The sequence below is a fragment of the Bos grunniens genome, chromosome 3 (assembly GCF_055505025.1).
Source record: "Bos grunniens cultivar Pamir isolate PY7600 chromosome 3, Bosgru_T2T1.0, whole genome shotgun sequence".
NCBI classification, from domain to species: Eukaryota; Metazoa; Chordata; class Mammalia; order Artiodactyla; family Bovidae; genus Bos; species Bos grunniens.
Window position 1 is genome coordinate 108531828 of NC_141167.1, and position 11472 is coordinate 108543299.

Genomic DNA, 11472 nt, shown 5'->3' on the forward strand with positions numbered 1-11472 from the left:
AAAGAACACCCAGGGCTGATCTCCTTCAGAATGGACTGGTTGGATCTCCTTTCGGTCCAAGGGTCTCTCAAGAGTCTTCTCCAACACCACAGTTCAAAAAGCATCAATTCTTTGGTGCTCAGCTTTCTTTATAGTCCAACTCTCACATCCTTACATGACCACTGGAAAAACCATAGCCTTGACTAGACAGACCTTTGTTGGCAAAGTAATGTCTCTACTTTTTAATATGCTGTCTAGGTTGGTCATAACTTTCCTTCCAAGAAGTAAGTGTCTTTTAATTTCATGGCTGTAGTCACCATCTGCAGTGATTTGGGAGCCCAGAAAAATAAAGTCAGCCACTGTTTCCTCATCTATTTGCCTTGAAGTGATGGGACCAGATGCCATGATCTTAGTTTTCTGAATGTTGAGCTTTTTTTTTTCCTTGCTGCAATATTTTTATATATTTTATTTTTTGACTTTACAATATTGTATTGGTTTTGCCATATATCAACATGAATCCACCACAGGTATACATGTGTTCCCCATTCTGAACCCCCCTCCCACTTCCCTCCCCGTACCATCCCTCTGGGTTGTCTCATTGCACCAGCCCCAAGCATCCAGCATTGTGCATTGAACCTGGACTGGCGACTCATTTCAATTATGATATTATACATGTTTCAATGCCATTCTCCCAAATCATCCCACCCTCTCCCTCTCCCACAGAGTCCAAAAGACTGTTCTATAGCTTTAAGTCAACTTTTTCACTCTCCACTTTCACTTTCATCAAGAGGCTTTTGAGTTCCTCTTCACTTTCTGCCATAAGGGTGGTGTCATCTGCATATCTGAGGTTATTGATATTTCTCCCAGCAATCTTGATTCCAGCTTGTGTTTCTTCCAGCCCAGCGTTTTTCATGATGTACTCTGCATATAAGTTAAATAAGTAGGGTGATAATATACAGCCTTGACGTACTCCTTTTCCTATTTGGAACCAGTCTGTTCCATGAATACTATAAAATGTGGGGCTTATCATGGGACAAGAGTACGTGTTTAATGACAAATATATGTGTGAATTAGCATCCACTCACTCCTCTTGCTATGGTGATTACTGGGCTTACTGCCCTCACTGGAGTTGTGTCACATGGACAACCTGGAAAGATAAAAGAAGATAACTCTCCTTCAAAAGCGAACTGTTGGCCCCAGTTGAGAACTAGGGCTGAGCGCTGAAGAATTGATGCTTTTGAACTGTGGTTTTGGAGAGACTCTTGAGAGTCCCTTGGACTGCAAGGAGATCCACCCAGTCCATTCTGAAGGAGATCAGCCCTGGGATTTCTTTGGAAGGAATGATGCTAAAGCTGAAACTCCAGTACTCTGGCCACCTCATGCAAAGAGTTGACTCACTGGAAAAGACTCTGATGCTGGGAGGGATTGGGGGCAGGAGGAGAAGGGAATGACAGAGGATGAGATGGCTGGATGGCATCACCGACTCGATGGACGTGAGTCTGAGTGAACTCCAGGAGTTGGTGATGGACAGGGAGGCCTGGCGTGTTGCGATTCATTGGTCGCAAAGAGTCGGACATGACTGAGCGACTGATCTGATCTGATCTGATCTAATCCTGTCAGTTTCACTGTCTTCAACCCAGGGAACTCAAGATGAAAAAATATGGATTCAAAATTGGTAATTATATCAATGGGAGAGGTGCTGACCCAGGAACTGTGTTGGATTTCCAGAGTATTTCTGTTTCATTCCTGGCATCTACACACAAGCTCTTCCATTCTTTTTATAAAGAGATAGAAAGTGGTCCCCCTCCTGTTTCAGTCAAAACTAAAAACCTGTTCTTAGCTCTAGCAGAGACCATAGCTCAGACATTAATGGCTATTTCTTGCTATGTGTGTGGGGTAACTATGATGGGAGAAAAATGGCCCTGGAAAGCTAAAGAATCAGATTCCCAGAGATCCTTCAACAGCTCAGGGGAATTCAAGAAAACCAGGGTCAGAATTTGGCATTTGAAGGCTTCCATAATTGGCAAAACTGTCTGGAGCTGTGGGGCCCAATATTCAATGTTCCGGTAGGAAGCCTCATTGTCTTGGACAAAGATATTATAATGCAACTACTCACATGTCTGATTGATGGGGAAACACAAACCATACAGAGCCTAATCCTCACCCTCTAGCAAGCTTTCCCAGTTTAAAGACCAGATGGGATGACTTGTCCACTGAAGGCCATTGGCCTGCTCCAGAAGGATTATTATACTGGATTTGTGGGGCTAATGCATATTCAATTTTGCCAGCCAGCTGGTCAGGAGGTATGCTTATTGGGGACTTTCCATCTCTCCTTTTTCCTATTTCCCCTAGCCCAAGGTGAATCATTGGGAGTCCCAGTTTATAAAGACAGAGGCCTCATCAAAAAGCACAGATCTCTACAGACTGGAAATTAGAAAGTTGACAAATGGCCTCCTGAATGCCTAATCCAATACTATGGGCCAGCCGATTGGGCAGAAGATGGGTCCTGGGGCTACCAAACCCCATTTACATGCATAACAGAATTATCTGGCTCCAGGCAATGGCTGAGATCTTTACTAATGAAATGGTCAAGTTTCATAACTTATTAGCAGAACAACAAACCAAGGTGCATAATGTTATCTATCAGAACCACCTGGCTCTAGATTACTTACTGGCTACAGGGGGTGGGGGTGGGGGCATCTGTGGGAAGTTCAATCTTAGCAACTGTTGTCTACAGATAGATGATAAAGGCAAGGTCATAGAAGAAATAACCAGGAACATGACTAAAATAGCTCATGTTCCAGCCCAGACTTGGAAGGGATGGAATCCTGGAGAGCTACTTGAAGGATGGTTTTCTTATCTAGGAGGATTCAAAACTCTAGTATGAATAGTCCTACTCTTCCTTGGGATCTGCCTCCTCTTATGGTGCCTTTTGCCATTAATCAATCATAAGGACAGTTTCCAGCCTAGCAGAAGCTGCCGCAGATGGAGGGCACCACACACCTCCTAGCCCTGAGTGGTTATCAGCCCCTGGGCCAAGAAAATCAAGAAGTTGATGACTTATATGATTTAAGGGGCTTCAAGAGGGGAGCCTGAAGAGGAAAATTTAAAACATACCCTAGGAAATAACTTCATGCTAGTTCTGCTTCTGAAAAATATGCTTGCTGCACCAAAATAGGAACAAGATGACCTAGCAATCAACTATTACTGTAAGATGTTCTGATAAGTATGGAATGTTCTAGTCCTGCTTCTATGAGTTTCTGTTTGGCAATTCCCTGCACATAACCCATAGCAACTCCCCTGCTGTGTAACTGCCCGTATCCCATAGCAACCAGGTAACCAATCAACCAGTGCCAAGTGTAATTGTGTGTACTGAACCTATAAGAGTAAAGTTCACCCTGAGTTCAGGCTCCTAGAACTTCAGAGTGCTAGGTCATCTGGGACCACTGGCTTAATAAACCTGAGTTCTCCAACCTCCAAGTGTGGTGCTTGGTTTCTCAACAGTCGTATTTTTGCAACATGGCCACTGATGAGTTTTCCAAATTTACTGGCGTATTAAGTGCAGCACTTTAACACTATCATCTTTTAGGATTTGAAATAGCTCAGCTGGAATTCCATCCCCTCCACTAGCTTTGTTTATAGTGATGCTTCCTAAGGCCCACTTGACTTCATACTCCAGGATGTCTGGCTCTAGGTGAGTGATCACACCACCATGGTTATCTGCTGCTGCTGCTGCTAAGTCGCTTCAGTCGTGTCCAACACTGTGCGACCCCATAGATGGCAGCCCACCAGGCACCCCATCCCTGGGATTCTCCAAGTAAGAACACTGGAGTGGGTTGCCATTTCCTTCTCCAATGCATATAAGTGAAAAGTGAAAGTGATGTCGCTCAGTCGTGTCCGACTCTTAGCAACTCCATGGACTGCAGCCCACTAGGCTCCTCCATCCATGGGATTTTCCAGGCAAGAGTACTGGAGTGGGGTGCCATTGCCTTCTCCGGCCATGGTTATCTGGGTCATGCATATTCAAAAGCAGAGACGTTACTTTGCCAGCAAAGGTCCGTCTAGTCAAGGCTATGGTTTTTCCTGTGGTCATGTATGGATGTGAGAGTTGGACTGTGAAGAAGGCTGAGCACTGAAGAATTGATGCTTTTGAATTGTGATGTTGGAGAAGACTCTTGAGAGTCCCTTGGACTGCAAGGAGATCCAACCAGTCCGTTCTGAAGGAGATCAGCCCTGGGATTTCTTTGGAGGGAATGATGCTGAAGCTGAAACTCCAGTACTTTGGGCACCTCATGCAAAGAGTTGATTCATTGGAAAAGACTCTGATGCTGGGAGGGATTGGGGGCAGGAGGAGAAGGGAACGACAGAGGATGAGATGGCTGAATGGCATCACTGACTCAATGGACTTGAGTCTGAGTGAACTCTGGGAGTTGGTGATGGACAGGGAAGCCTGGCATGCAGCAATTCATGGGGTCGCAAAGAGTCGGACACAACTGAGTGACTAAAGTGAACTGAACTGAAGATCTTTTTTGTATAATTTCTGTGTATTCTTGCCACCTCACTTTATATCTTCTCCTTCTGTTAGGTCCATACAGTTTCTGTCCTTTATTGTGCCCATCTTTACATGACAAGTTCCCTTGTTATCTCTAATTTTCTTGAAGAGATCTCTAGTCTTCCCCATTCTATTGTTTCCCTCTATTTCTTTGCATTGATCACTGAGGAAAGCTTTCTTATCTCTCCTTGCTATTCTTTGGAACTCTTCATTTAGATGGCTATATCTTTCCTTTTCTCCTTTGCCTTTCACTTCTCTTCTTTTCTCAGCTATTTGTAAGGCCTCCTCAGATAACCAGTTTGCCTTTTTGCATTTCTTCTTGGGATTGATTATGAGCACCACCTCCTGTACAATGTTATGAACCTCCATCCATAGTTCATTAGTATTTGTCATAATAATTATTATTCTTTATAGGACTCAGTTTATTTGATTTGTATATTAATTTTCTATTGCTTCTATCACAGATTAGTATAAAGTTTGAACAGGGAAAGTAAGCAGGAAGCCCAGTTGTGGAGAGCTCAGCTATTTTTATTCTTGGTTTTCTGTTGCCTTCCTTCTACAAGTGTATTAGAGAACCATTGGAGACAGAAAACTATGAAGTGTTGCTTTTTAGAAATGACTATGAAAGCTTTTATCACTGCTATACCATTAAGAGCCTAAGCGCTATGCTTTTTGAAATTTTAGGGACAGTGAGCCTATAATTTCAAGATACCTCAAATAGCAAAATTTGAACCACATCTTCCAAGTGCCATTCTTCATAAATTTATTTAGAATCAAGCTTAAAAATCACCACCAGCAATCATTTTCATAGCCTATATGGCAACTTAACATTCTTCTATTTAATTTTTCAGCACTGCTTTATTATAAGACGTAGTTTGCAAAAAACAATAAGTTATTTGTATTGTAAGCTGAAAAGAATGAGAATCATAGAGTAGATCTGCAGCAATCTCTTCTGAGGAAGGCAAGAAAAATAGACATTTCAACTGCGCCTTTAGATTTGCAATTAGGTTGTTGGAAACAAATAGCCCCAGGTCATTCACCTTTGCCGGGGTCCAGCCCCGGCTGATCCAGGGTATTGGAAGGAGAGACGGCATAGGTGACCTATTTATTTAAATATTTATCAAAGATATAAAGAGTAATAGAATTAGGATAGCTCAGTGAGGAAATTCAGTGGAGAAAAGAGGCTGAGTAGCTTGGTTTACGTGGGAGACCAAATAAAACTTCAAGACAAGAAGTTTGCACCACTTAACATAGGCCGCTGGCGTCCTTCCGTTCTCCCGAAGGAGAGGAGACACTGAGGCCTCCCTGGTCGGATCTTAGAAGCCCAGGCATAATTAGCAAGCATGGCGGGTTCCGCACTTCAGATAGAAACTCAGCCAGAATTTGGGAGGGAGAGTGACATGGGGAGACCAAGTTTCGGTGAACAAGGCCTGCACTTTATTTTCCAAAGTAGTTTTTTATACCTTAAGTTATGCATAGAGGATAATGGGGGAAGGGGTAAAGTCATGCAGTAAGCCAGGCTTTCTTCCTGCAAACTTATCATACGCAAAAGAGGTGAACTACATCATCTTCTGGTCCGGAGTCCTGTTAACATTTTAAGAAACTTATTTTTCTCTAAAGGTGATTATTCTAAAGTCAGGCGCCAGCCTCCAAAAAGCATTGGATAGAGTTGCATTCCTATAGGGTAAAGGTGAGGTGGGCTCAATCAAGAAAAGAATTAACTCAAGGGTCCAAGGTCACAAACATTGAGGCTACTACTTACATTTCTATAAACCCATTATATCAATCAATACTCTGCCAAGGACACAGTAGGTAAGGGGTATGGTAAGTACTTAGCAGCAAACATTGGCCCAATAAGTGAAAAACCCTTCACCAATACAATTTCTAATCAATCTTTTAACTACTCAAAGGACTCTGTGTTTAGACAGTTTAGAACATCTCCCGCCTCTCACAGTTGGGAGGCTCTGAACAATCACATGTGGCCGGAAAAACCTATTCAGGCAGGCTAGAGGATTTCCAAAGGAGTTTGTAGGTTGAAACACTGTCACACCCAGGAATTATTAACTGGAGCTGTAAGCTAACTCTTTTTTCAGAGAGAGGTAGTGGGGAACAGCCCCCCGTAAAGTCAGAGGGGTAGGTGAGAGCACAAAGCAGAAAGTAGGCAGACTCTGGTTTGGGGGGTAGATGCTTGAGAATTTCCAGGGGGACTCCTGAGGCTCGATCCCGCCTTTGCGTATGCCGAGCCTCCTTCCTCATGACCTTTGCCACGGGCGGAGTTCCTCACGCTGGCTCCCGGCAGTGATAGAATTCCAGTTGAGCTATTCCAGATCCTGAAAGATGATGCTGTGGAAAGTGCTGCACTCAATATGCAATATGCACTCAATATGCAATATGCCAGCTCCCAGCACACCTTAAAACCTAAATAAAGAAACAAACAATCAGCCAACCTGAGGTGTAGAATTGGTATGGAATTTAAAGGCTCAAGAGACAGTTTTCTATGACAGTTAACCTGGGGTATCCTCTAATGCACATTAATGAAGTCTCCTTTATGTACAGTTGGAAAGGTCCCCTGGAGGAGGAAATGGCAACCCACTCTAGTATTTTTGCCTAGAGAATCCCATGGGCAGAGGAGCCTGGCGGGCTACAGTCCATGGGCTTGCAAAAAGTCGGACACGACTGAGTGACTAGTCTGAGTGACTAGTGGCTTAAAACACAAAAGTATTATTTTATCTTTCTGGATATCAGAAGTCAGATAGGGGTCTCACTGGGCTAAATCAAATCAATTAAAACAAAATAATCACAACCAAGAAATTGAGAATTATGTTTTATTTGGTGGACCTTTTTACGATTTCAAGCCTGAGAGACAGCATCTCAAGTAACCCTGAGAGAACTGCTCTGAGTAGGCAGAGGAAGGAGTCAGGTCATATGTAAGTTTGCAACAAGGGGCAGGTGGTCTGAACATCAAAAGACAATTACTAATTAAGGAAAAACAGATATCTCAAGGAATTTAGCACTTTTCTATGTGTGGGAAGGTAGAAAAGTCTGGGCTTACTGAAATCATTCCTTTCATATTCAGCTCAGCTCTCTGGGGCTTTTTCACACCCCCTCTGCCCCCACCACCCCAGGTCCTCAGGGATCACCATGGGAAATGACTGATGGCTGCAAGATAACAGGCACTGTTCTTCCTGGGCTCCTTCTGAGCTCAGAAATTCACCTTTGTGGGCTGGAATCACTGATGGCTGTGACATCCTTGTTTATTGATATGGCAGGAAATGCTCCATTTCTCAGTGTTGTCGGGGCTGTGTGCCTTCCTGGAGGTTCCAGAGGAACAAACATTTTCTTTCACCTTGTACCTTTTAGTGGCTGCCTGCATTCTTTGGCTCATGGTCACACTTGTCCATCTTCAGAGCCAGCAATAGAGGAACAATTCCTTCTCATATTGATCTCTCTGACCTCCTCCTCTTCTTCCTTCTTCTTGTAAGGACCCTTGCAATTACCTTGGTTCCAACCAGATATTCCAGAATAATCTCCCTATTTGAAGGTCAGCTAATAAATATCCTTAATTCATCTGTTACTTTCATTTCCCTTTGCCAAATATCCTAACACATTCAGAGGTTCTGGAATTGGGGCCCTATGCATCTACCACAATTTGGAAATCCACATGTAGGCAGTCCTCCCTGTCCTCTCTCTTCTTACCAGCCAGAGGTTTCAATTCAGTTCAGTCACACAGTTGTGTCTGACTCTTTCCCACTCCCTGGACTGCAGCATGCCAGGCTTCCCTATCCATCCCCAACTCCCAGAGCTTGCTCAAACTCTGGTATGAAAAGGTCAGAGATATAATTGCTCACAAAGACCCCTCAAATCTAGCTCTCAAATCCTCAATAGATATAGGGGAAAATTTACACTGCGATATGTCTTAAGAGCCTCATTTAGTCAACTCTTTTTTTCCCCTAAAGTTTCTGCTGCATAGGGAAATATCTGCTGTGAGAGTGACTTTGACAGCTTTTGTTTCCCATGTGATATCTATGACCAACTTGTTAGTGACTTCTCTGCCTGTGTGGACCTCAAGTTTAGTGGCATGTTCTAACCACACTTGGGTTGTAGTTGCTGGTCACTACCACTGCGTCTCTCAGAAATGTCTCTACTTTTGGCATCCAAGCATAGGCCATATGTCAATGCTCCATAAGGGCCGTGCAGTCCCAGGCATCATCTGAACAGGAGAAGCAGGGCAATTGTCCTGGACCAGATCAAGTCCTTCCTTCCCCGACTTCTTCCCCTGGAAAGAAGGAAACATCCCAATTTCTTATATTCAATGAATCCTGGAAGGTGAGGTCCAGCATATAGCTTTTCTTTTTAATGGAAGAATTTTAAGGCTTAGTAATCTAGGAAGATCACATAGGGCTTACCTCAATTGTTTCCTTTCCTATTGTCATTGCTGTATATTTGGGATTTGGGAAAATGGTGTTTCTTCTGGAAAATGCATTCACCATCCTGAGAGGGAGGTTGCCTGAGCTTCAGTGAGACAATGGATGAGAGAATGTGAACTGCCGTGTTCTCCACACATGTGATGCTCCGTTCTTTTGTCTCACCTGCCCCAGAGCCCGTGATCCTTCCTGAGATCCTGGTCAAGTCATCATCCATCACACCGAGCTGGTGCAATGTCATCCTGGAGTGCAAGTCCCCAGGAAACAGAGAAGACCTGAAGGTAACCTGGGAGAGCAAGGGCCTTCCCAGTGAGCTGGCGTGGAGTGAGACACCAGAACTAGCCCCCAACACCTGGCAACTGACTATGAACTTGTCTCTGAATAAGCCCAATGCCATCCTCACCTGTGTGGTCAGCAACAATGTGGACAAGAAAACTGCCTCTGTAGACTTTGCGCAAGTCTGTTCCCACGGTGAGTGCAAGCTGCCAGAGGGGAGGGACACTCCTGAAGTTCAAGTGTACTGGGGTGAGAGCTCTGGGCTTTTCTCCCCACTGTTATTAGCACCACCTTCCACCAGGGCCACCCCATACAGGAGCCTGCAAAGCACAGCCAATTTGCTTCTGTTTTTAAATTTCTCTCACATCCATGCTCTCCTCTCCACCTCTTGCCATTGCTGGTCCAGACAGTAGCCTTCCAGTACCTCTCCCCACATCATTCATCATTCATTGTGTGTCTATTGTGGTCTTTAGAAAAAGTGAATTGGATTGTGTCAACTGTGTCATCTGAGGGATTTGACCTCCAGTGTCTCCCTGTAGGATTCAGGGCTCAAATGCTTCTCTGCCCACGTCTCTCTCCTCATGTATTTCACACTGGATTGCTTAACTAGAGACCCTGAATGAGTCTTGCTATTAACAGCTTCTGACCCTCTGGAAATGCTGTTTCCTCTGTCATCAGTCCTCCAAAGTCAAGAGCCCTTCACTTTCTTATTTACTCCTGTTGAAGGATGTCTCTCAGTTAAGGCCAGCTTCATGGGGGAGTGATCAATACAGTTACACAGGGTCCTGTGCTTGGTTATGGTTCCGCTCTTAATAAAGTTTGAAGAAAAGGAACCTCCATCTCATTTGGTACAGGACCTTGCAGGTGTTATAACCTTCCAGCATAGACATTATCTTTTTTAAGGAGAGGTCCAAGGCCACCCCACACTGAGTTAACAATGCTGTTTGTGGACTTGTCTCCTGTGCAAATTAGAACACCTTGAGGGCAGAGGCCATGTCTTGTTTTCTTTGAATTCATGTCCCAAGCAAAGATTCAGCAATGTTTGCTCACATTCATTGCTTCATTGAATCATGAATGAATATGTGTAGTTTGCCCTTCTAACCCATCCTCCACAAGGAAGAACTGACCTGCTGGAGGAATCTGATATGTCAGCATTACTTTAAACCCCTATTACCCTCCCCTCAGCCTCATCATGGACTCTCAGATAAAATAAACATTCAGAAAGACCCTTGGGAAGGAGATTCTTTCTCCCTCTTATCCTCTTCACCTGGTTCCTTCCTGCTCTGTTCCTGTCCAGCTTGGAGTGTAGGGTGATGGCAACCCCCAGGTCTGATGATCTGACAATAACATTCCCTGAACATGGTGCTCCTCCTTTCAGAAATTCTGTGCCCACCTTGAATATCTGGGGAACTCCTACTCCTCCCTCAAGACTCAGTTTATGCATTACCTCCTCTGGAAGGCCCACCCTGAAGGCATGTGTACAGGTGGTATTTTCTCAGTTCAGTTATGAATGAACCTACTGCACTCTTACCTCTTCAACTTCTGAACCAGGACTTTGGACTTCTCCATATGTTCTATCTCCCTATGGCAATGGTTATTTAAAATTCTGTCTTCCCTTAACTATTCTCCATTCTCTCTGTGTGAGGGAAACAGGTTCACACAGACAGACGATTGCTGACTCCCTTGGAGGCATCCTGTGGACCATCGTGGTTGTGCTATTCTTCCTGGGAACTTGACTGTGCTTTTGGAAAATGTATAAGAGGGAAAGGAACATGGATACCAGAAGAGGCAAGTTGCACTTCTTTTTCCTCCTCAGATAACTCCTCTCTTCCACTGAAACCCCTTTTTCTTCACTTTGCTGCTCAGAGATTTCCCCCTGCAAAAGGGCTGGTGGGTGTGCTTTAGCGTCATAACCATGGAAATAGGTACAGGTTTTTGAGACTGAGATTCAATCTCCACTCTGTGTGTGTGTGACTCAGGAGAAGCATTTCAGGAGGACCAGAGGAAACATGATGATGGCAACCGGATAGAGCAGAGTTAAGAAGAGTATCAAGAAGGCATGTACCAGGCAAGAGGCGGGAGCTGTGATCATCGAGGGCTGTACCAGGTTCCTCTACAGCTGCACTTGTGCTTATCGGACCTAATCACTGCTACTTCTTGTCCCACTGCCTCTTTCTGAACAATCAACAGTACTAACTAGGAAATTTTACATCTGAGACCTGTGTAGTACTGGGAACTTGG

The 11472-nt window shown here is 44.2% G+C and overlaps 1 protein-coding gene across 1 annotated transcript in view; it reads left to right on the top strand.

Moving 5' to 3' along the window:
• Nucleotides 1–10967, top strand: part of LOC147376728 (T-lymphocyte surface antigen Ly-9-like) — a 33109-nt gene extending 22142 nt beyond the window's left edge. Inside the window, exons 3-4 of the mRNA XM_086393469.1 lie at nt 9130–9426; nt 10885–10967. Of these exons, the coding sequence (XP_086249595.1) occupies nt 9130–9426; nt 10885–10967 (380 nt within the window). The remainder of the gene's footprint in view (nt 1–9129; nt 9427–10884) is intronic.
• Nucleotides 10968–11472: the final 505 nt, after the last annotated feature.